The 27,517-nt window shown below is 34.8% G+C and overlaps 1 protein-coding gene across 1 annotated transcript in view; it reads right to left on the bottom strand.

The window, feature by feature from the left end:
• Positions 1 to 27,300, bottom strand: part of LOC111056067 — a 50,728-nt gene extending 23,428 nt beyond the window's left edge. Inside the window, exon 1 of the mRNA XM_022343391.2 lies at positions 26,823 to 27,300. Coding sequence (XP_022199083.2) covers positions 26,823 to 26,839 — 17 coding nt within the window. The 5' untranslated portion in view covers positions 26,840 to 27,300. The remainder of the gene's footprint in view (positions 1 to 26,822) is intronic.
• Positions 27,301 to 27,517: the final 217 nt, after the last annotated feature.

Raw genomic sequence — 27,517 nt, forward strand, 5'->3', positions numbered from 1 at the left:
CTCTCGGCTTATCTTATTTCTGATCTTCAATTGAGCTGTTGACCCGGCCATTTTTACCTTTATGAGATTGACAAGCTTTCTCTGCACTCCATACTCAAGTAGTAGTCGTATTATTTTGCTCCTCTTGATGCTGTCAAAAGCCTGTCGAAAATCCACGAACAGCATATGGTGATCCGTGTTGTATTTGAAGCATTTTTCCATGCACTGCTTCATTGCAAAGACCTGATCTGTTGTACTCCTTCCCTGTCTGAAACCGCACTGATGCTCACCAATTATCTCCTCAGCATACACCACTGGACACCTCAGTATCAGAGCAGAGAGAACTTTGTATGCCGTAGATAGTAATGTTATCCCTCTGTAAGTATTACAAACCATTTTGTCTCCTTTCTTGAATATGGGACATATTGTACCTTTGGACCACGCTTTAGGTATCTTCTCCTGCTTCCATATCCATATTATTAGGGTATGCAAAGCTCTCAAAAACTTATCTCCTCCGTACTTAAGTAGTTCTGCTGCTATTGCATCACCGCCTGGTGCTTTATTATTTTTCAACTTTTTGATGATGTCCTTTACTTCCTCAAACGTTGGCGCATGAATCATGGGTTCAGCACTAGCATATAATACTTGTTCCTCATCATCTTCATCCTCCCATCCCCTCGGATTAAAACACTGCTGAAATAGTCTGTCCATTATCTCTTTTTCTTCCCCTATTACTCTTCCTTCATGGTCTTTACATGCTATTAAATTGGGTTGAAAACCTTTCTTCATTCTTTTTATTGCTTGAAAAAACTTCCTACTCTCATTTTGTTCATTCCATACCTCTATGTTTTGAATAAGTATCTTCATGTTTTCTCTATTTTTCCTTCTACATTATTTGTTGGCTGCCATCCAACTCTGTTTATACTTAGCATGGTTTCTCCTAGTGTCGCTCTGAACCATAGCCCGTCTATCTTCATTTTTACATTTTATGGCCTCTTTACACTCATCATTGTACCATTCCTCATTTCTACTTCTAACTCTCACCGGCACTATCACTTATGGTGTTCTTCAAATTCTCCCACAATTCTTGTACATCTTGCTCATCCATGCCCAAATCATTCAGACCCTCTGGAATTAATCTTTCAAGCTCCTGCTCATATTGCTCAGTCTCTTCTCCATTTCTTAGCTTTTCAATGTCCAGCATGCATCTTCTCTCACCTCTTCCAAATTCCACTCCAGTCTTTCTATTCATTTGACTGATACCAGAAAGTGGTCAGAGTCGCAATTCGGTCCTCTCTGAGATCTGACATTTATAGTGGAAGAAGCATGTCTTTTGGCTATCAACACATGATCAATTTGTGTAACTGATTCTAAGGATGGTGAAGTCCAAGTTCCCATATATATAAGTTATATAGCTAATTACTTATAGAGTCAGCACTCCTCATTCCATTATTGTTGATGTAGCATAGTTGTAGTGGAAGGTAACATTGTATTTAGTAGTCAGTTCCAAGCTAACAGACATAGTGAACAGAGCTCTTTCACGAGATATAAAATTATTGTAATATGTGGTTAACAAATAATTCATTTTTTAAAAAGACTATTTGATTAATCACAATCCTAACTGGCGCAGTTGGTAGGACACTTCAAAAACGAGAATTTGGTTTTTCGGTTTTAATCATTAATGAAGTGTTCATGAACTTACAAAAAAGTTGTAACAGTCACCTAACATCATGACTTAAATAAGTGAACAATCATCAAAATAACTTTGTATCAAATTTGGGAGCAGTTGATTTACTTTTAACTATTTTTAATGGAAAAGCTGCATCTACTATTTTTTTCAATGTATCTACAAAGAAAGAGGTCTTCAATTTTAAATTATTCTCGATGAATAAACTACTCTAATTTATTTCAAATAGCATATTTCGGAGAACAAATATATTATTATCATTTATATGTCGTATAGTCTTGGTTTCATTATTGTTTCCTTTTGCTTGTTTAGTGAAGAGAGTGTTCTCCATAATCAGAGCTCAATGGTCAGAAAACCATGTTCTCACAACCTCACCCTTGAATGAATTCTCAGGAATCGTAGTTACAATGTTATCATTACATGTCCCTCCATGTAATGCACTGGGTCTAGTTATACTGTTGAAACCCACCTTGAGACCAAATGAAACAAGAAGCTCTTTCAACTCTTTGATATTAATGTCATCATTCATAAAATCATAATTCAAGTCTGCACATAATATGATTCAGTATATTTAAAGACATTTTCCAATACTCCACTTAGTCTTTCCAAGAATATTTCTAAATTATTGTTGTCAGTGCTTGATCTGTTAGGGATATGACTATTGTTGAGAATCGAACTGACTGTGATAAAGGAGATAATATTTTGATAGTGCACCCCCTCACCCTTCCCCTTAGCAAGCCACCATCCAGCAGTCACCACCTCAGTCTGCCTACAACTTCTGTGGGAAACGCATTCAAAACACCATCTGAATCACCAGGTATTTATTGGCCGCTTGCCACTATTAATTACCATACCTATTTGTATTTGTCGAGACCTCAATGTAAAATCGCGGTCCTCTGTATCCCTCAAAATCCTACAGCTTGGTCCACAAGAGCCAGGATATGAATCAGTATGTAGAAAAATCATAGTTTTAATCTTGTTTCGTTAGTTTTCAAAACTCATGTTTCAAGTTGTTACTCCATTAAAAAAGTATGTTCGAGTTGTGTGTGTTTTTCAATTGTTTGAATCAGTTATTCAATTAAAAATTCCATTTACCTCCCTTACATTGAGGAAAGGAGTGTAAAGTTATAATTTCAAAGTTTTTGAAGTGTTCAATTCAATTGCTTGGTGTTCACCATATTTTGTACAAGGCATTTCATGTTGTAAATTATATCTATCAATTATCATGACATCATAGCTCGGTTGATTTGATTCAACTTCCCCTTCCCGCGTCTACCGCGACGGTCTGCAACCTGCTGTCCTGCCTCGCCTGACCTTCAACTTGATGCCTGTTCACCGGAGAGTCTTCATCGAGATAAGTTAAGGTGGCTGGTGGCTGGTGGATATATCGTTGCTGGTGGCTTGCATTACGGTAAAACAATATCAGTTATTTCTCAGTATTCCTTTTACCAATAAATTCCTTTCTGTGTGATAAGAATGACAAAAGAAATATTCAAACACTGACTCATTCAGTACTGAGTCACCATTCCTGAATTCTTGCAAGTGCATCAGGGTGGGCAGTCGCCTTCAGCATTCATCACTATCATATGATAGCAAGCATCCACTTCTATTGCCAAAAGAATGTCACTTGAGTAATTTGATATGGGATCAAACCCATATGAATACTTTACATGTTGGACCTCATACTACTCAGTCAATAATTCTGCGAAGATTTTGGATTATCTCTGCTCGCAGCTTAATCAGAAACAGAATTCATTTATGTGTACGTTGTACAAGACTCCACTCTCAACCTAAGCAGCCTATAATGTCTGACCTCCCTTCATTCAGAACAAATTCGGCGCCTGTCTTCTAACAGTCGGAGTCGATTTTGCTGGACCTTTTGTAACTAAGGCCAGCCCTATCAAAAGTACAAAAACCTACAAGTGTTATTTGGCATTGTTTGTATGCCTAGTTGTCCGGGCAGTTCATTTAGAGTATGTATCTGAGCTCACTACCAATGCTTTTCTAGCAGCTCTTGATAGATTTGTCTCAAGAAGAGGTCTACCTGAACATATTCACTGTGATAATGGATTAAATTTTGTAGGAGCCTCACGAAAACTCTCAGAAAGAAATACATGAATCTATTCCAAAAAATCAAGATGAAATTCAAACGGCATCATCAAATCGTCAAATTGAATGGCACTTCAATCCACCTCATACTCTAAATTTCGGAGGAATTTGGGAAGCTGGCATAAAGTCTGTCAAAAAATTGTTGAAGAATGTCATAGGAGAAGCAAGTATGACATTGGAAGAATACTCTATAATTTTTTCGCGTATAGAAGCAACTTTGAATAGTCGTCCATTGCAGGAAAGTTCAACAGATCCAAATGAAGAAATGCTAATGCTCACACCAGGCCACTTTCTAATTGGTAGACCTTTATTACAAGTTGTTGAAACCCCAATAGATGAAAAATCTTCTACTCATCAGCGATGGGCCAGACTTCACCAGCTAACTCAACATTTTTGGAAAATGTAGTCTTCGGAGTATCTACAAACATTGATTCAGCTTACTAAGTGGCAAACGTCATCTTTGACTCCTCTACAGGTTGGACAGATAGTTGTAATAAAACATTTCAATACTTCGCCTTTCACATGGCCAATAGCATAGCCACCTCTAATACAAGGCCGCGGCCTATGATAATGCAATGTCGCAGTGTAGGCCTAGAATGAAATACATGATTGGTGAAAAAGATCAGCTGGTATTTTTTTAAATCTTTTTCAGCAATCATGTATTGGATTCTAGGCCTACATTGTGACGTTTATATAGATGCAATATTGTAGGCCGTGGCCTTGTATTAGAGGTGGCTATGCCAATAGGCAAGATAGTAGAGTTGCATCCTGGGCGCGATCATGTTAATTGAGTGGCTACTGATCGCAACGCATCAGGACACACTCTTTGACCCACCAACAAATTAGTTGTGCCAGTTGCTTAAGCGTAGTAACTGGATTTTCATGTATATATGTAATTTTTCATGTAAATATGCATCTTAATATGTGTTAAAAAACTGTAGTCTTTGGTGGGCGGTATGTTGGGAATCGAACTGACTGTGATAAAGGAGATAATATTTTGATAGCGCATCCCCTCACCCTTCCCCTTAGCAAGCCACCAGCCAGCAGTCACCACCTCAGTCTGCCTACAACTTCTGTGGGAAATGCATTCAAAACGCTGTCTGAATCGCCAGGTATTTATTGGCCGCTTGCCACTATTAATTACCGTACCTATTTGTATTTGTCTAGACCTTAATGTAAAATCGCGGTCCTCCATATCCCTCAAAATCCTACAACTATATTTGACTCCAATAACAACAGCTGTCACTTCCAATACCATTTCTACTGATAACTTGTTTATACTTTCTATTTTTTGTATTTTGGACCATTCCTTACATATATGAGACACCCACCATGTTTCCTGTTATTCCCACAGTAGTCATTACCAACAATATACCCGTCAATGCCAAAGAATTCCACCTTTCCAGGTTCCAGCCAAGTCTCAACAATACAGGCGACATCGACATTAAGTTCTCCAATAGGCTACTGAGTCTAGCTTGTTCCTGATGCATTGGAGACATTCCAGTGAAAGACTGTTATTTCTTCCTTTTAATAAGTATTGGTTTTGTCCAAGGAGAATTTAGAATCAGAAAATTATCCTCTATATCTACATAATTCAAACATGGATCTCTTTGTTTTCTGTAACCTCTAAAAAAGATCTAGGTCTTGTAATAACTGTTATTTCCATGCTTGGAGATGGAGTCCCACCAACAACCAGACCAGAGTCACTATTGGAAGTTTCATCAGTGAGAAGAATATCAGGAGAATTACTATTGCCAGCTAAGACAGGAGAAACGGGCTGCTCTCTCCCACCATCTCCCACCACGCACCTGAGCACCAACCAATAATTCCAACAATTCACCTGCAATTCGTTTCTTCCATGTCTATTCAGGTGTAACCCATGTACAGTATGAAATCGTGCCTGATAGTTCCATACGTTAATCATACTAAGAGAGAATTCATGTGAAATCGACTGAATGACACCATTAAAAAACTCTATACATTTGTTGGTGTGTGCTCCCCCTTCAGATAATACCTTTATGGGATTGTTGATAGAATCAACTCCACCTCTCCCTTCAAATCACCAATCACTTTGCAGAGTATTGTCACACAATTGAAAATAACACCCTCAGAAGAGGATTCATCAAAGCTATTTGTCCCCCCTATAATAACAATTGTATCATTCTTTTTTATCTCACCTTGCTTGAAAGACGATGCAATGCCATCCAAAAAAACATTAATTGGTGAAAGGCAATAAACGATTTGAACTTAAACCTGATAATGAATTCCTATCCATCAGCTCCCTCAAGCCTCTCACATGGCTGTCTCCCCACAGCCAAACATTGCGACAATTGTCAACAGGAACTTTGAAAGACATATTCAAAACATATTCCTCATATGATCAAAATTTTTTCTTTTTATACATTAAAAAAACAGAACTCATCATGAAACATGAATGAAGAAAACCCAGCCTAGCTCTCTCGACATTGATTTCCATATCCAACAGTAAGTGTCCATTTTTCCTCAACTCAGACTGCAATTTAGAAATTCTATTGAGAAATTGTTTTTTCTCGCTGTATATCCCCTCATTCTGAACAACACTAACAGCATGGTAATCGGTATTTTGATTGATATCGTTTAATTCAACCAGACTTTCATCTACATTCTCCGTTTGAACTCCAAATTCCTTAACCTCTGCTCTATCATTGAGTTCCATGATCAACTTGTCATTCATGATAGAATGGTCTAAAGCCGCATTCCGCTGCACCAATAAACGAGAATTCTCTCCTCTAACAAAATCTGATTCTCAAACGTTAGCTTCTCAAGAAGATGAGATCATCTTACACAGATTTATTGAAAGACAGATCCATCCATTCTATCGTCTCTGATACATTCTAGAGTCTCTTGACCGCTCAATCCCGCCACATCATAGAGCTCAGCCTCTTTGACCTGAGAAATAGGGTAGAAGACTTTGACACAGAATCACGAACTGAAATAATAACAGTATTATTTGCTGAAAGCAGTGACTTATCATCACAGACCGAATCCTCATAAGTAGAATCATTGTTCGTCTGGGATACATCATCACAAGGGGTAGAATGAATGTGAGAACTGGACTAACTCTTATCTACATTTTTTCAAATTTTACTATCAGTTTTAATAGTAGCTTTGCATTTTTTTCCCTCTCTTGTCATGAATTATGTTGAAAAAATTATACTGGTGATTCTTCCTCCCATTTTTTCGCAGTTTGAACTACATTTCATAATATAAGTATATTTAAAGAGAGGAAATGCTACAATCAATCAATAAAATTACTTGATAATGGTGATTGAATGTGTGTGTAGGCTTTTTTTTCCTCCTATATCCGATTAAACCTCAACTCCTGCTCACGGACAAGTGCTTCATGAAGCACTTTGTGAGCAGTTATTGTTCACATTAATATTATATTATATACTATTACTCAGGGCCGCCCCGAGGTTAATAGGCGCCCGGGGCGAGATTTTGATATGCGCCCCCCCCCCAAGTATAGCGCGGTGAGGTAGTATTTAAAAGTAAAGCTACATTGCTCTTCCAGGAGGAGAACTTCCATTATGGGCTGCATCCTTTCCTTGATAATCATGCTATAGATTTTGTAAGCAGTGTTTAGCATGCTGATTTCTCTATAATTGTCACAGGAACTTCTTGGTCCAGTTAGTATAGACATAAAAAAGGAGGTGTGCTTGCAATTTATATTGAAGTTATGATTTTTGAATATATTTTTTGGATACATGAGAGATGACCGGAACAAATAGTCCAGAAGCTCGTATTTTCAGCTCATTTTCCAGTTTTCAGCTTTTTCTGCCAAATCCAGTAATCTGACAGAAAAATTTGCACCAGCCATTGTTTTAGATTATAAAATGAGATCATTCGCAACTATCTATCTCCAATAAGTACTGAGCTATGATTTTTTAAAAAATGAGTGAAATTCAAAGAAAAAATCAACCTGTATCCTGATCTTAGATTTTAGAGCACAAAAATACGCCCAGAGGGACTTTGAATTATACATTCAACTAATTGGTAAAAATCGGAAGATATTGTTGATGAAAAATTAAAATCATCAGAATTAATTTGTTTTTAAATTTTACTCATTTTTGAAAAATCATAACTCAGTACTTATTGGAGATGGATATAGATAGTTGCGAATGATCTCATTTTATTCAGAATTTTATAATCTAAAACAAAGGCTGGAGCAAATTTTTACATCCGATTACTGGATTTGGCAGAAATAGCTGGAAACTGGAAAATGAACTGAAAATACAAGGTTTTTGGGCCACTCTGTATCTAACACAAGAAAATTTTGAATGAAGAAATTGGTTCTGGACTTTTCTCATGTATCCAAATAATATATTATTAAAAATCTGGTGAAGCGCACTCACACAAATTTCCTTGCCGTTATGAAAATTGATCACCTTACGCTAGTGTTCTCGCGCATCCCAAGTCTACTATTCAAATACATGAGACAGCTGGTGATAGGCCAATAACGCTGGAGACACACGAGGTCTGCTACTTCGTAGTGAATGATTTAATAGAACCAACCGTTGCCAACAGTTTGCAATTTAATAATCACATTTTCTCGAATTTCAAGCTTATTTTCAATTTTAGGTGAACATGTTACTGGACATTAATTGTAGAGATTTTCATGCTCAATCTTCTCAACTTTTTTGTTCAAATTGTATATGAAGGCTGATAATTGAGAATCTAAAATCAAACTTCGCCAAAATCAATACCCAAAAACCACTTTTTCGGACCCAGGGGACTTTGAAACGTATAGTAATTTTGAAATTGGGGTACCTTAATTTTTTCGTGAAGCAATACTTTCCTTACCTACGGTAATAGGGCAAGGAAAGTAAAAAATCAGAACTACAATATAAATTGCAAGCACCAATGTATATAGTGACTGGACTATATCTCTCTTCTTGAAAAGAGATTTGACTGTAGCCACTTTCCAATTTTCCGGGATCCTCAATAATTATTGTCTCCAGCACATATCAAATGGAGGAAGCGAAGTTTGATGAAGAGTTCCCTATGCTTGAATAGCTCCATATTTAAACCATCCGGTCCAGCTTGTCTTATTTTCTACTCTTTTCTCACCTTTTATTCTGCAGGCTAAAACCTATTTAATTTTAAATTTCCGTTGATATTCCTAAATTGAAAAATGTTGAATTTATTTTAAATTTAAAAATTTTCAATTCAGAAATACCAATGGAAATTTAAAAATAAATAGGTTTTAGCCTGCAGAATACAAGGTTAGAAAAGAGTATAAAATGAGAAGTTTTATCACCCAGCATTGGACAATGAAGCGACCAATGACGACTTGCAGGTTGCAGGGGCTGTGGGCGCGCACAGGCTCACTCAATGACTGGAAAAATATACACCTATGCTATGCGTAGAGTGTCTGTATTTACCTAAGTTTTTATTGTTTATGCCACAATTAACACCACACATATAAGTAATGCGTTATACATAGAAATGGATTGATAAGAAAATGGTTCAAGACCTTTAACGTGAAGGTGAAATAAAGGTACTTGAACCGAAAATGTCAGGGCGCTAATCATCTAATCTTATACAACCGCGGCACCCCCCTAGCCGCGGCGCCCGGGGCGACTGCCCCGGTCGCCCCACCCTTTGGGCGGCCCTGACGCTAGGGCTGTGTCATCGGCAAAAGGTGTAATTGATCCAAAAAATGTGTGGGAAAACAAATCATTTATGTAGACTAAAACCAATATAGGGCCCAAAACGGATCCTTGTGGAACGCCGTATTTAACTGTTGTCAGCTCACTATCACAACCCGAAATAGACACATACTGCTTTCTATCCATCAAGTATGATTTTAACCACATGTTGGGAACACCACGGACACCAGCAGCATGAAGCTTATTCAACTAGGTGCTGTGTTCAACTGTGTCGAAAGCCTTTCAGATGTCCAAGAATAGACCAGATGTTCTATTTTTATGTGGTGTGTTGATGCTGTGATAAATATCTGACATAAACTTATATAATGCCTGTTCTGTGTTCAAGCCCTCCTGAAATCCAAATTGGTTTCTATTAAAATAGTTCACTTTATTGAAAAAGCTCATTAATCTTTTCTTAAAAAGTTTCTCTAGAATTTTTGAGAACACTGAAAGCAGTGAGATGGGTCTATAATTTGAATTTTCTCTATTTGATCCACTCTTAAAAATAGGTATTACCTTAGCTGTTTTTAGATTTGATGGGAAATGGCCATTCAAAAAGCTGGCATTAAAAATGTGAAAAAGAACAGGAACAATAGCATAAGCTATAGATTTTATTAAACTGGAGGAAATATTATTAATATTATTATAAAAGTCGTCAAAACAGCTGTTCTACAAATTGAATATCTCAACTATGTGTTCTGTTTATAAACTGCTCTACCTACCTACCTCATGCACGAGAAGGAGTTTACAAAGTCCATTTCTGGGGGTGGACCCCTTCAGTTCCCAAGGGAAAAGACTCATGCCAGTTGATAGAGCTGATAAATAACTAAACAGAGTATGAATTTGAAATAAATCAGTCAAGTCATTTTTGAGAAAATCATGAAAAAAAAGGTTTTTTAGTAATTATCCGCCATTTTTCTCAAGAATACTACACAGCTCCTGCAATTTTCTCAGAAATGAGACTAACGTCAGTTGATAGGGCTCATAAATAGCTAACCATTGTATAAATTTGAAGAAAATCGTTAGAGCCGTTTTTGAGAAAATCGTTAAAAACATGGTTTTTTAGTAATTACCGCCATTTTTCTCAAGAATACTATGCAGCTCCTGCAATTTTCCTAGAAATGAGACTAACGTCAGTTGATAGGGCTCATGAATAGCTATCCATGGTATGAATTTGAAGAAAATCGTTAGTGCCATTTTTGAGAAAACCATGAAAAACATGGTTTTTTAGTAATTATCCGCCATTTTTCTCAAGAATATTATGGAGCTCCTGCAATTTTCCCAGAAATGAGACTCATGTCAGTTGATAGGGCTTATGGTATAGATTTGAAGAAAATCGTTAGAGCCGTTTTCGAGAAAACCGTGAAAAACATGTTTTTTTAGTAATTATCCGCCATTTTTTCCGCCATCTTGAATTGAATTTTATTGAATTTCTTACTGTCAGGTCTTCATGGTATAAGAACCTCAAGTTTAAAATTTCAAGTCAATTGGTTGATTAGGAATGGAGTTATCGTGTTCACAGACATACACACACACAGACCAACACCCAAAAATCATTTTTTTGGACTCAGGGAACCTTGAAACGTATAGAAAACTTGAAATTGGGGTACTTTAATTTGTTTTGGAGAGCAAAACTTTCCTTACCTATGGTAGTAGGTAAAAATAATTATATAATGTGAGAGCTATTTTGAATCAAACTCTTGTTTGATGCTAAAAATGAGAAGAGCTTGATAGATTACTTGACTGGAAACACAAACACAATCTTATCACTATGAATAGTTCAGTAAGATGTATTTCTCAGTAAAAGTTCTGTTTTGATAAGCAGTCGCAGCCTTCAAAGTTCAAAAATATTTTCACACGAAGAATCGAGCAGCAGGGTATGAGCTATGGGGTAGACTCTCTTCGTTCTGCAGAAAGGATTACTCATTGAACAAGAAATTAGTTCCTTATGTAACAATATTTTTTGGGTGTTTACCAAAAACTAATATTGAAAAATTAGTTCCTTATGTAACAATATTTTTTGGGTGTTTACCAAAAACTAATATTGAAAGAAATTGTTAGGTCTCAGCACAAGAAGCTGGAAAATGTTATCACCAGTTACAGTATCAATTGTCTAGAGATAAGATAATAACGGCTCTCGAGGCTATGATTATTAACAGCCAAATAAAAATAAAAGTCTTGTTGCAATTATTTAATAATATAATAATAATAATGTTTGAGGTTAGGTTCTTTGACATTAGCTAGTTGGCGTCCTTAGTAATCGGTCGAGTCATATATTTGAAAATTAGCCAGACACCTTGTGGCAAATTAGTTGCATCTAGGAGGCATTCACTAAGACTACGATAAGAGGGTTTAGTAAAATATGCATGCCAAATAAGTGTCGCAAAAACGATTAAGAAAACACAAAAATATTTATTATATCATTGAGCATGAACATAAATAATAAAAAACAAAACAAAAATATAAAGGAAATGGGATTTATTTTTATTGAGTGCAGTAATACATGTTACAGTCTACGGATGTACCAATCATAATGCAGTATTTGACCGGTGCTAAAAATGATTTAATTCAAATTCTTCACGTGGTCTTTATAAAAATTATAAGAATTTGTAATTGTTATAGAATGTACGAAATTATGTACAGTAATCAAGATAAAATAAGAGTTTAAGACTAAAATATTCGATCAATGGATAGTAATATGCTGTTATGTTATGGACTATTTGACAGTACTAAATTACGTCATCACAGAGTATTTAAAATCCGCCAATGGGAGAGGATATTAAAATTTTATGCAAATTAAAAAGTCAGAAGTATCGTTGAGAAAGAATAGGGGGAGACCCATAGCCCACTTGCTTGCCAGAGTTCACCAGGGACACCCACCAATTATGAGAGCATTAGACTGAATCCCCTGTTGTACATTAAATAATTTTTAAAGGTTCAAGTTTTGATTTATATATTTGAAAATAGAATTCATATAACTCAGTGATGTTGCAGTATGACATGAGTTGTTAAATTTAAATATTCCCACTAAAGAGGACGACAGCTGCCCACCAGAAAAGGTTCAGGATACACGAGACAGATCCAGGCTGCCATCAATAATTGTGAAAGATCTACATGTGAGTTCAATAGTTATTAAAGAGGGCCCTCAGTGCTATGAATCAATTGCAATTTAATAAAGCTAGCTTGTCGAAGGTTTATTTAAAAATCAAACTTGAAATTGAAATTTTCGCAAATATTCAAACCTTAAGGGAAAGTCTTGATAAGAGAAATTTATGAGAATTTAATATTTGAGTATGCACAGAGTAAATATTTATTAATATTTGATTTATATATATATACTCACTTATTAATCTTTTTTATCAGTTATTTATAAGAATTTTTATGAAGCTCATGTTCACAAGATAAATTATTTTATCTGAATTCCACCAGAGGCCAAACCCAAGCCCTGAGATATTTTAATATTTTTATTTTTAATATTGTTGGAAGTAAGATTAATAAATTTTATTCGACAAGCAACAGCAAGTAGACAACTGAGCTACAGAAATAGACAGAATATATGCTGATTAAAGAAGCATGAGATATATTATTTGATGCTAATAAGCAAAGTAAAATCTTTTTGTGAGCTATCTGTGATATTTTTTGTGATATATATTTTCTCATCTTATTTTTATATTTATCATTCTATTTTTATTATTGCTCATTGATATTTTCATTTACATTATATATCTTATTTGTTGAATGGTGTACCCTTCATTTATGATCCTGTCTTCATGCATTACCAATCTTGTTCTAGTCTGTTTTATTTCTATTATTGACAAAATATTTAAATGATCAACCAACTATATTCTTCACCGAATAAGTTGGATAAATTGGTGATATACAGCATTGATTATTGAATCTTCAGAAATATTATGTTCTCAAGATTTATTTAAATTATTCAGAACTATCACATCCGATTTGGAAGAACCCAAGGGTCATAGTATTAAGTTGCAGCAGCACTATAAATAAATAGAATTTATAAGGTATTCTGATAGAGTGTCGCCTTTGATTCCGCTCAGTATCATCTCACACTGCTGACCCCTTTGTCAGATGGTGGCGAGTGGCATTGGTGTCGATACCATATTGTCCAGTACAAAAATCAGAACCCTTATATCTATCTACCTCTTCTGCATCTATAATTGTGGAGTCAACCAGATCAGTCATGAGAACTGTAAATTCATAAAGCAGCCACCGTTTGCAGCCGTTGAAAGCAGAGAATTATTTGAGCTCCTTGAAGAGCTGGTAAGAAATTTGTGGTATTTCTCTTTCAGGAGGCATAAAAATATTAATAGTATTCAAAAATCTTTAGCTCTACTGACTACTGCCAGCAGGGCATATGCGACACCAAAAATAGTGTCACACATATCATCAGATTTAGATATGTATCAAAATTGATGTATCACCCATCCACACCGAGACCTGAGATTAACTGAGATATTATAGATACAATATAATGAAATATTGATGATGACAGTATTCATAGTCGAATGTCATGCAGATTGTTTTGTATAATAGTCCAGGCGCAAAATGTCATTCTGTGGTCATTTTTGAGTAACAGCCGTGGAAGATGTCTCAATTTCTTCATTAGGTCTAGCATAATGAGGATCGTGATGATGATAAGTCGAAATCACAGGCAAACACCTCGGAATCAAGATGGCCACCAAAATTCACAGGGTTTTGCTATATCGCTTGTATTTCAATAACCGTTCAAGATATTCAACCGTTTTTTTGACGAAAATATTTTTAAAATCTTCCTCTACGATTTTTGTTCTATAAAAGTTTCCTCTAAAACGCATATTTTTCAAGTTATAACCTTCAAAATCCCAAAAAAAACGTTTTTTCTAAATTTGTTCAAATTTCATTCCATTATAACTTTTTTGTGCAAGAGATACAGAGAAATTTTAAATCTATGAAATTTAGAGCGTTTTTTTAACTTTGGAACGATTTATCTTCATGCACTGTACGTCAGAAAATGAGTTCTCCAGCACCCTCCAAAGAAAACCATGCATGATTTATGGTGCGTTTTTCCATATGCATGAGGTAACAAGCTGGAACTATAAAATCTATTTTTTCATGACTACTTCAAGATAGAGACTAGCAAACGGTCTCAATCTCTTTGTTACAACAAGACGAATAAGAATATTGATTATGGAAACAACGAAAATATTCGTCATCATTGAAAAATACAAGATGGCAGTCATTATTGACAGAAATTTTTATATCGCTAGTTATTCAGTTATTGTGAGAGATATCGGATTGTTTCTTCCACCAAAGTGTTTATAATAAACCAGAAAATGATGTTCGAGAGAATCATCTCATTTCGACCACTCTTTCCATTATTTATTCAACTTCAAAAAATTTAAACATACATTTTTCGGGGACAATATTTCACTTTCCACCCTGTATATGTATTGGCAGTACACAAACACTAGTATTATTGTCACAATGTTATAGAATATTTCCAGAGCTTCAAAATGACATCTGGTTGGAGGCTGTAAGTCCATATTTTATGGCTGGAGCATCATCGGAAAAAGAGTAAAAAGTACTGTTTGCAGCGGAAAACAAGCTTTTTCCACCAAATGCCAATCCCAACAATTAGAAAACCGTGTAACTCATGACTCCTTGAAGGTACAGACTTGGGAATGGTATCAATCTCTTTATAATAATGTGTAGAAAGAGAGTTTTCCGCTGCAAACAGTACTTTTTACTTTTTTCCGATGATGCTCCAGCTGAAAAATATGGACTTACAGCCTCCAACCAGATGTCATTTTGAAGCTCTGGAAATATTGTTTTCCTACAGTTACCTTGAAAAGTGACCATTCCTGCTGAGATTACAGAACGCAAAGAATCACTTTTCCGCACTAGTGCACAAAGTGATTACTTTGCGTACTCCAGATTTGCAACATGGCAACACAAAATAGTTGGTGGGTTATATGGAGGATTAGTGCACAAAAACAAAAATTAAGTTGGTAACAATGACTGTGGTTAGATTTAGATAAGAATCATTTCAATGGCTACCCTACATTTATGATAAAATCCCAATCTAGAAATACAAAACAAGAATAATGTTCATCTAAATCATAATTGAATAATCATCATTAACGAACTCTCATCATTTAATAATAAATAATAGTTCTTCTCTATTGATAATTATTATTTCAACTGCAAGCAATGAGAAAAGTAGCAAATATACTATAAGATACCATATTCCACCCCCTAGGTTATCTAATAATTGTGAAGTATTGCTACAACGCCGACTAGCTACAGTCGGATATGGGTCGGGGTCAGTAGCTGTACTGACAGGTGGAGATACCGGACCTACACTTCTCCCCCTATCCTGATTCTTTACCCTCTGCTTCTTTTGCGAGATTTTAAATTTCAGGGGAAGAGTATTTGCCCGTGCCGTTACTGGCCGATTTGGCCCTCGGCCTTTGGAATACAGAGTGGGTGTTAGGGGAGATTAAGATAACCCTATACAAGGAGACAGATCTGACTATCAGATAATAATTATATTTGTTAATTAGAAAATAATTATATTTGTAAAGGTAGTACACAGTCTGAACCAACTGCCCGGAAAGAGGTTTTTCTATGGGGTTTAAGGTAAGAGCTATAGAGTAAAGGTATGGCGGAACTATGGAGTTGTTAGTGGTATTTAAAATATAGTTAAATAGGGTATGGTATAGGGTGTAAGCTATAAAGAATAGGGTACAGGGTCTGAGGTATAGGGTATAGGGTATATGGTACAGAGAATCAATAATGAGATTATTATTCTCAACAGCAAATAAATATCTGTTCAATAATCCACAATCTGAGAATTGCGCTCTAGCTCTCAGCAAGCTGGACCTGCTAGCTAAATACAGGGTATAAATTTCCAATACGGGATATTTAAGGACCAGTATATAGGGTTTTAGGTGTAGGATTTCTGAATCGCGAGCCTGCAGCTGCAAAAGGATCTTCAGCAATTCTGAAACTGCTAAACAGGATTTCCGCGCTAGTCTAGCAACTGCACACCAGTTATTAAGGGCTAATCTGTGACAGCCCTTAAGGGAATGGGAATCACTCTCAATAGTCCGAAACGCTTTTAAATTAATAGTCAGTATGTCGACTATTATGAGAGGATAGGAAAGGTTTTCACAGAAACAGTCTGTAGAATAATATCGGGAAGACAACAGTCTGTCGTTGTCAGGATAGGAAAGGATTTTTCCAGGATTTTCCACAAGGAGAATATCGAGTCAGAGACTCCTGATTCAGGAAAAGATGTGCAATGGTCAGGTAATAGGTTAGTTTGTAAGAAACGAAACCTTATTAAAATTCAATTAGCTTCACACTAAAACTATCTGCTAACTTGAAACAAGAACACTTGACAACTGATCTCCAACACAAATATAAGAGGAATATACTTTTCTTAATAAAACAAAACTTGATTCGAAATTAGCTATAATGGGATGAAACTAACCAAGCAGATCCAATTCTGCCAACCTTCTGCTAGAAATTTCTCATTAGAAAAAAGATTCCAATAATGGAAAATGTATAATACAGGGTGATTCTTAATTATGGTAAAATAATTTAATACGTGATAGTAGAGGTGAAAATAATAAAAAAAAGTTCTTATAAACATATATCCATAAACGCTTCATTAGCGAGCTATACAGGATGAAAGATTTCGCCCGGAATTCAGTTCCTCTGGAGAAATACACTGATGCTGAATTGTTTGGGGACTAGTTTTTGAAAAACTTATGGTAGATTCATATGGAAAAATATCTGAAAATTGAATAAAACTAGTCTGGAAGCTGTAGTGTGAGTAGTTTTTAAGAAAAAAGTTGAAATATGCAAAAAATCTAAGTAGAGAAACACAGACTTCTACGTTTGATGCCCAATAACTTTCTTTAATGATCAGTAAACAAATAATTTTTCACAAAAAAAAAATTGAAGAAAATTTAATTCTGAAAAGAATAATGTAAGCTGTGTAAACTAAATTTGAATAAAAGTTAAATAAAATGTATTCTTATGTAGTACATTACACCACAAAAATTTGCTGTTTTATGAGGAGAGAACTAATAACTCATAAGTTGTAGCTGATTGCAAATAAAACATGGATTTAAATAACAGCTGATTGATTTTGTTTCAAATGAGAAAATATTTAAAAGAAATTATCAACTGAAAATTATTTTCAGGATTATTTTAGCTCACTGTTGAACAAAATAACAAACTGTAAGTTAGGCCTACTGTAACTGCACTGTGTATTTTGTTTAATCTATTAACAAGTTATTTGTAACCATTTCACTTTGCTTTTGTGCTGTGTTAATTTTTTTTTAAAAATGGCAGGTAATTTTAGACATTATTCATACTCCGAATTAGCTGACATGCATTTAATGGATGGGACACTGTAATACTGTAGTACTGAAGCAAGACGTTTGTATCAAGAGAACTTTCCTAACCGAGTATGTCCAAGTTCAAGATTTTTGGCCACTATTCATCATCTGTCTGAAACAGGTTCTTTGATGTCCAAAGAGCACATTTATGCAGGCAGACCCCGATCTACTAGGACTGTTGAGTTAGAAGAACAAGTTCTTAATGAAATTTATGAACATCCAGAGAAGAGCACGAGAGAATTGTCAGTGCAGTTTAATGTCAATCAATCTATTATTTGGAGGATACTAAAAGAGCAACAATTACATCTATACCACCTCCAGAAAATTCATACTCTATTGCCACGAGACTGTATTCCCCATGCTGGTATTTGCTGATGGTTTTTAGAAAAACTTGTTAACCCAAACTTTTTAACAACCATTTTATTAACTGATGAGGCACACTTGACAAGAACAGCTATCATTAACGTCCACAACCAACATATTTGGGCAGATGAGAATCCTCATGCCATCAATCCAGTGTACGATTAACACAACATCAGTTTCCAGTAAACATTTGGGCAGGAATCATAGGAGATCATCTACTTCTGTTCGAGCTTCCTTCCAGGCTTAATGGCGTAATCAATCTACTTAAACTTTTTGAGAGAGGAGCTACTTATCTTACTTGAAGATGTACCTCTTCAGTTGCGCTAAAACATTTGGTTTATGCATGATGGAGCTTCAGCACACTCCAGTGTTGCTGTTCGTGAACACCTGAATCACAGCTTTCCAAATCAATGGATAGGCCGAGGTGGGCCAGTACCATGGCCAGCTAGGTCACCACACTTGAATCCTTTGAATTTTTATCTTTGGGGACACTTGAAAACCATAGTATACAATACTCTGATTGATACCATTGAAGAACTCCGATTAAGGATTTTGAATGGAATAGAAATGATAAAGCAGACTCCTAAAATATTTTAATGGGTCTGACAATTGATGAGAAGACGTCTGAACATATGCATTAAGAACAATGGAGGTCACTTTGAACATCGTCTTTAGTCTTTTGGTATAAGTTCCATGTCATTTAGATATGATACTTTCATATAAAAATGAAACTTTACATGAAAAACCGAATATTTTATTTGCAAACAGCTACAACCTAGGAGTTATTAGTTCTCTACTCATAAAACAGCAAATTTTTGTGGTGTAATGTACTACATAAGAATACATTTTATTTAACTTTTAATCAAATTTAGTTTACACAGCTTACATAATTCTTTTCAGAATTAAATTTTCTTCAATTTTTTTGTGAAAAATTATTTGTTTACTGGTCATTAAAGAAAGTTATTGGGCATCAAATGTAGAAGTCTGTGTTTTTCTACTTAGATTTTTTGCATATTTCAACTTTTTTCTCAAAAACTACTCACACTAAAGCTTCCAGACTAGTTTCATTCAATTTTTCAGATATTTTCCCATATGAAACCATCATAAGTTTTCCAAAAACTAGTCCCCAAACACATCAGCATCAGTATATTTCTCCAGAGGAACTGAATTCTTAGCTTGCTAATGAAGTGTTTATGGATATATGTTTATAAGAACTTTTTTTATTATTTTTACCTCTACTATCACATATTAAATTATTTTACCATAACTAAGAATCACCCTGTATATAACTGATAATTGTAGTGAAGCAAGAGATACAGTAAACTATTTGAGATTTATTAATCATACTAAAAATGTAATAGAAGATAAGTTAGATATTATAAGTGTAATTAATGATAAGATATCTAAAAGAGGACTTGTGAATGGAATAGGAGCCGTAATAAAATTTATTACTGGAAATTTAGACTCGTATGATGGTGAAAGATATGTGTTAAATCTCACTTCGCATTTTTCCTCATTTCATTTTTGTATTTAGCGCGCATGTCTCAGCTGACGTTCAATGCTTGACGTCAGCTGCCTACTAGATTATGTCTGCTCTGGTGGAAAAAATTAGCTTTCTCTCTGGTTTTAATTTAGCGGTTTATATTTTATATTTATTTTGAATATGTCCATTTCTTATTTCTTTTTTTTTGCATAATTACTGCAAGAAGATTATCTTTGAATTCTTCATCTCTTTGGCATATTTGTTGTTAGCGGTTCATGTTGGCATTGGTTTTTGCCGTGATCCCGTTTTACGTTTTTCTCTGACTCACTTCCTTCTTCCGTTTTGTTAAAAATGGTTTCAATTTCTAAACCTTGCTTGGGTATTGTAAAGAATGTTTATTTTTCATCCCCTTTTTAAATATGTAGCCTTTCAACATTATAAAAATTGTTCTCTTATGTTTTTTGATCGTTCAAAACATCATTCCCAGTTTTAAAGTGCTTCCTGCTCAGTTTAGTTTGCATTTGCTTTGAGTTGCAACATGCTCATGGCGACAAGGAAATTCTCAACTTCTTCAAAGTTTTCATCATCTAGGGGATTGTGCTAAATCCATTTCCTGCTTTATTCACGATGAATAGAGGGGATCTCTACTCATCACTTCATCATCTTGGGGATTGTACTAAATCCATTTCCTGCTTTATTCACGTTGGATAAAGGGGATTTCTACTCATCAAATTCATCATCTTGTGGAGTCTACTTCCAATCCTGTCCTTACGCGGTGTAAGGAAGGGTCCTTCTGTTTACCTTATTCATGGGAATATTCTACTCTTCGAGGTCTTCTGTCCAAGTCGCACGCCAAACGTCTGCCATAGCCAACTTCACTTCTGAGAAGCATTGAGCTGTATCCACTGTTCCATATACTGATACTACCATACACTGGTACTGAAATACCATTCAGGTCAAGTTTTTAATTCTTTTTATTCACATATTTAGGTCTTTATTAAGGATTCATTCATTCTCTTTTTTAATCACTTGTTCAACCTTTACTATTTATGTTAGGTTATGTCCTCCAGTTTGCGATCTTATTCATAACTTGTCAAGTACAGTCTACATACAAGTATTTTTGACTATTGAATGATTTTTCTATTCCCGGCTTTGTCAACTCAATATCATTGATTATCTTGCCTAGTCCATGATAAATGACTAAACATGAACAAATGTATTCTTTAACTCTTGATTGACCTATGTCAAGTTGTTGGGTTGCTTAATATTTTTGTAACCTCACTTTCATTTTATTGTTTTTATTATCTTCAAGTATTCAACTTGAGTTACTTCTTAGTAATCAATTCTTAGTTATTTTTCTATATTTTTGGATCTGCATTTGAAGTTTAAGTGTAATTTCATATCTTATCCCATTTGTTAATATTTATTAACCTAGCTTTTTCTCTTTTTCACCTTCCTTCAGAATCACAATTCTGTAATTACCATTTGAAATATCTGTGTTTCAATAATGAAACTTCAAATTTGTACATTTCATAATTATTATTAATTCACTCCAGATTGTTTTAGGTTCACAGACAAACATTTGTTTAATCCTGGTAATTGTTACGGTATACTATTTTCAATAATTTTTCTTTTAAATTGATCTATTTTTCTTAGCTTCAACCTTTAAATTTTCAGTAATTTAAAAATTCCTTTGAAATTCCTGTAATAATTTTTTATTGAGCTCTTCTGAGTGTCATTTTCAAATAATTTGCTATTTTTCTATTATTTCAATTTTTTAAACTTTTTGTTTTCTTGGTCTGTAATCAGATATAATAATTGTCAACTTTTTAGAAATTGTGGATTTATGTTTCAATTTAATAGCACTCTTAAACATTTTGCACTTTACCTTTGTTCTCTAGGAATTTCCTATGAAATTTCTATTATTTGTTGTTGGTTATTGTTTTAATTTCAATATCATTCATATATATTTTTCTGATTATCTATTGTAATTAATTCCACCTGACTTATATTTTTTACCTTTTTCAATATAGTCTTTTGAGCATTAAAATTGCTTATTCAACTACTTTGGTGTTGACAACCTTTTTTCCTTTTATCTACAATCCCTTGAGCTACCAAAGGTGCCATCTACCCTTTTGCATGGACAAGCTATTGGCCAAGGCAAGTGCATGCACAAGGGTGCACCGGTATTTATTATATTGATTTTTCTGTCCATCTATTCTAATAATATTAGCCTTTCAATCATTTCTCTATCTTCATTCATTTATACAGTCCACTAGTTTTGGGCAGAAAATTCAATAATATGATAATTTATTTCTAAAAAAACATTTGAAAGATAATCAAAACAATTTGATAAATCAAATATCAGCCCAATATTCATTGAGTTCAGAACTTATGGCTGAATTTAATCAGACTTAAAACATTGGTAATTATAATTTTAATGAGTTAGAGAGTAGATTGAAATTTGTAAATGATAAACTTAGCGACTATGTAGAACTAGAGAGATTTAGATATTTGCTGAACCAGTTGAATATTTTATATAACATTGTATTAAGTTGATCCAAGATATTGAAAATTTTTTAACATTCTGTAAATTGAAAGTTCTACATCCTAGTATTATTCCAACTAAAGAATATTGTACTATCAGATAACCAAGATTGCTTGTCTACTACCCAGCCGATGCCTAGGAGGAACCGAGCCGGCCGCCGAATCCAGAAGAGGAGGGCCCTACGTCGGCTTCGCCAGGTGGAGGAGAGGCTGAGGCTGTACACCGCCGCGCCAGCTGCACCCCAAGACTTAGCGCCCCAGCCTAACAACTGGCGCGCGGTTCTGGATGCGCGGGTTGGGTGCCGAACCGACATCAGAGTGTGTGCAGCGGAAGCCTACGACCCTGCCTGCCCGGGGTTTGACCGAAGGCCCCTTCTAAACGAGGAAGTGGTCGAGGAGGTCCTCCCGGCGGAGATTCGGCACGACCTCTGGCTAGTAGATCACCCGGTCAGCCCTCTCCGTAGCCCGGGTAAACCAGAGTGGAGACTGCGAACCATTGACTTGAGCCCCTGCCGGCCTGCTCTCGCACCAGACGGACCTGCCCGGGACCCTCGCGCGGCGTGGTATTGCGCCAGTTGACGACTACTAAACATCTAGCCTGCCTTGGTCCCTTTTAGGGCCACCAGCAACAATCTTGGTCCCTTTTCAGGGCCACCAAAAGCCATTTTTTTTTAAACAGTGGTAACAAACCCCTCGCTTGACCCGACTGACTAGCCCAATTGATGAATGAGCCACACCTTCCGCCATATCAACCTATAAAAGTTGTTTTCTGTACCTAATGTTTCAAAATGAATTTGTAACTGTCATACCTAAAATCAGATACTTACTAAAGTCAAACAATATTATTATAAAAAGAAAAAAAATATCAATTGGAGGTCTGACTAGTGAATGTACTAGAAAAACAAGTTCAAATTTTATATGTTCTATAGACAATCTGTATCATAAAAAATTAAACTGCGAAAAAGAAATATTATTGAATTAGGAACTACATCAAATTGTAAATATAGTAAGATAAAAATAGATAATAGTATTGTCAAATGGATTCCAGAATTGAATAGCTATTTGTGTATTTTTCCCAAATGGAGACACTATGAAAATCAGAAATTATAAAAAAGTCTGTAAAAGGAGTTTATTTAATCAATAGCAACAACAATACATTTTATTATAATGGTAAGAAACTTAATCATTTGTCTGAATTGAAGTATAGACATAAGTTATTGAACCAAGATAACATTATTAATACTATGAACGAAGACCAGGAACCAGAATTCACAATTAATTTAGAACATCTTAATTTTAATCCGATTAATGTCAACAAGTACACCCCCATAAGGGGAGCAATGTAATTTTACAACAAGCATTAGTCTATGGAATTTTCTACTGTATATCTTACTTCTAGAAACTATCATCATAATTAATTGTTTATGAAAAATTCTTTAAAAATGTGAAAGCCGTTCTTGCAGCTCATCCACCCCCTGATGTTCTCTTTAGGGATGGAGGAGTTATATGAGTGAAAACTGCATACAATCACTGTTAACTTGTTTAGTCAGCATAGTCGTAGTGGGAGACATTATTGTATTCAGTGCTCAGTTCCTCACTAGCGTATATAGCGAACGGACCTCATAAAATTCTTTAAGTAATATTTTGTAGTAAATGAAATGTTTTTTAAAAAGTAACTTATTTATTGACAAACCATAATTTATATAGATAAGCTGCCTTTATTTCAACCTGGAGGATGAAGTTAGGGCGCCGCTCCTAACACAGAAAAGTTGAAATAGCTAAAATAATGTGGTGTACAGGAAGAAAAGGGGGAAAATACCGTCAACTATGATTTCCCAAGTACTAGGCAGGTAAAGTATAACACAAATGGAAAAGGTGTGACAGTGAAAGAAGGTAGGTATGACAGGCAGGGCTGAGGGAAGGTGTATGATAGGATGTAAAATAGAATGTAATCCAGGTAGTAGAAAAGGCTAAAATAATTCAAAGATGGAGAAAATAGTTGCTTTTTATCTACTCAATGATTTCCTGTTACATTTTTATTTTTTTATTTTGGCATTGTTTAGATGATGATTCGGAATTTTATTGATTATTATAGTACTAGTAGTTCTGTGAACAGTAGACCTCACACAGTATTCTCATCCACGAGTACCCATTGTCAACTGTTTTAAATGTTAACAAAATCAGTTCACGTTTGAATTTGTAGGTATTCCATAATTTATTAATATTAATGTTAATTTATACAATGAATAGAATATATTTCTATTCCAGAATTTATATAATATTCATCCAGTTCCGTGATAATCTTTCCATCTAATAAAAATTAATTTTTTCAATCAAAGATATTATAATTTCTTCAGCATTATTTAGTTCATTTGATTATTTTTAATAACCTATTAAATTAGTTTTTTCGAATGTAAGAATATTGATACTGATGGACACGCATAATAAAACCATGACTGCAAAACAAAATATTGAAACCAAAGACCTTAAAGCTGCGATTAGACCAGATTTATTAACAAAATGTTAATAACTCAATCCTTATCGATTATATTAGATTGAACATAACTTATCATACACATGATGAACATGTATGTTTGTCAACTTGCGTTCAATCTAATAGAATCTATAAGGATTAAGTTATTAACATTTTGTTAATAACTTTGGTGTAAACCCAGCTTGAAGATGCATACCTCGTCAAGGTCTTTGATTGAAACTATAGACCTTATACAAATACAGTACCGGTAGTAGACTGGCTTCTCCACACATCTGTGTAATCACTTGTTAGCTGATTTATGATGAATAATTCTATAGTCTGATTTTTACTTTCCTTGCCCTATTACCATGGGTAAGGAAAGTATTGCTTTCCGAAAAAAATTAAGGTACCCAAATTTCTACACGTTTCAAGGTCCCCTGAGTCCAAAAAAGTGGTTTTTGGGTATTGGTCTGTATGTGTGTGTGTGTATGTGCGTCTGTGTACACGATATCTCATCTCCCAATTCACGGAATGACTTGAAATTCGGAACTTAAGGTCCTTACACTATAAGGATCCGACACGAACATTTTCGATCAAATGCAATTCAAGATGGCGGCTAAAATGGCGGATATGTTGTCAAAAACAGGGTTTTTCGCGATTTTCTCGAAAACGGCTCAAACGATTTTGATCAAATTCATACCTAGAAAAGTCATTGATAAGCTCTATCAACTGTCACAAGTCTCATATCTGTAAAAATTTCAGGAGCACTGCACCATCTATGCAAAGTTTGGTTTTAGATTCCCAATTATCAGGCTTCAGAAACAATTTAAACAAAAAAATTCAAGTGAAAAAGATTGAGCATAAAATCTCTACAATTAATGTTCAGTAATATTTTCACCTAAAATTGAAAATAAGCTCGGAATTCAAGAAAATAAGATTATCCAATTGCAAACGGTTGATTCTATTAAATCATTCACTATGAAGAGATAGCAGACTTCGTGTGTCTGCAGCGCTATTGTCCTGTCACCAGCTGACTCAGATCTTAGAAAAGTAGACTTGAGATGCGCGGGAACAATAGCGTCAGTTCATAAATTTTCATAACGGCAAGGAAAGTTGTGTGAGTGCGCCACACCAGATTTTTACTCTAATATTGGCGTATGAAGGAGGCTCCTTTTTCCTTTTATATTATCCTTGAAATGCAAAATTTCCAAAAACCTTGTATATACGTCGACGCGCAATTTGAAAAGGAACATACCTGTCAAATTTTATGAAAATCTATTACCGCGTTTCGCTGTAAATGCGCAACATAAAAACATTTAAACATCAAGAGAAATGCCAAACCGTCGACTTGAATCTTAGACCTCACTTCGTTCGGTCGACAAAGTGCGCCAGATAAACTTACTTATTTGGAAGGTCAATGAAGACAAAAGTACCTACTATAGTTATTGCTTCAATCTTTTTCATATGAAAATGAGAAAATAATAAGATCAATAGCGACCCCCATTGTACATTAAAGTACTATAGTTATTGCTTTAATCTTTTTTTTATATGAAAATACAATAATCGGATCAATGGCGACCCCCATTGCACATACACTGAAGTCGATTTTTAAAATTTGTTTCCACGCATTGCAGTATATTCCAGTATTAGCAATGGGGTCGCGAATGTTGTTCTTGAAGTGAGTTATGGTCCGTGTTTGACATAAACCAGGGATTTCAAATAACCCCATAAAAAAATTGAACCCATAGCAATCATAGAATAATATTTATTATTAATAATAATTATTATTATTATAAAAAAGAATATTTTTTATTAAAAATAAAAGACCTACATTGTAGCTAAAATGGATAGCCTAAACAATTTTCTGCCATCTTTGCTCAGCTAATCCTTTAAAATAGTCAACAATTGATAGACCTTCCCTATCGATGTCTATAATTAGGTATAAATGCTAGATTCCTCGGCCCATCACCATATAACTTACAAAAGTGCAGCCTTTAATTTTTTCGGCACACTCGTGACTTTTGGATTTAAATTACAAAGCGTAAATATGTTTCTAATTACTTAAGAGTATTATACTTACTTTTTTCGAGGTAACATTGAAGTCAAAGTTCATCAAAATAGATCACTTTAAAACTTAGGATTGCAAAGAAACACCATGAATTTAATGTAGGCCTAGGCTAGAATTATTCTTCATTACAAATTTTCAATAAACACTTTGTACTGAACCTGTATGGTAATAGCATGAAATAGACTCTACTATCAGTTATGATAAGCTAATTATATCTCTGTTTTCAAAAGAATGCTTTTTCAATTTGTAAATTTCAATTGAATGACACTTCAAATTGGGTTTTCTCTCCCCAAGCTCAAGTTGAAAGGATATAACAAAATCATCCTTAGTATAGGCATGATAAATTATTAAAATTTATCATTGATTTAAGGTTCTATGAATTTCTTGATTAAAAGTGAATATTGATTGATTGCGGAATCAAAACTAACTCAATAAAATAAACTGTTATAGGATGCACATAACCTCTCTTTTTCCATTTCTGAAAACAGCTGGAGCCACAAATACACAAACCACTCTCGGTCTCAGACAGCACCGTATCGCGCATGCGTTAGTAACGGTTTTTTCCCGTTCCATTCAGTCAGATCTTTGAATGTAACGTCCTTTGTGATGATGGTTACCGAGCACCGTAACTGGAGCCGTCATTCCATCTTGATGATATTATTATCCAATGATGATTTATCATTAAATTCGATATAATAATCAACATA

The sequence above is a fragment of the Nilaparvata lugens genome, chromosome 2, assembly GCF_014356525.2.
Source record: "Nilaparvata lugens isolate BPH chromosome 2, ASM1435652v1, whole genome shotgun sequence".
In the NCBI taxonomy this organism is placed as follows: Eukaryota; Metazoa; Arthropoda; class Insecta; order Hemiptera; family Delphacidae; genus Nilaparvata; species Nilaparvata lugens.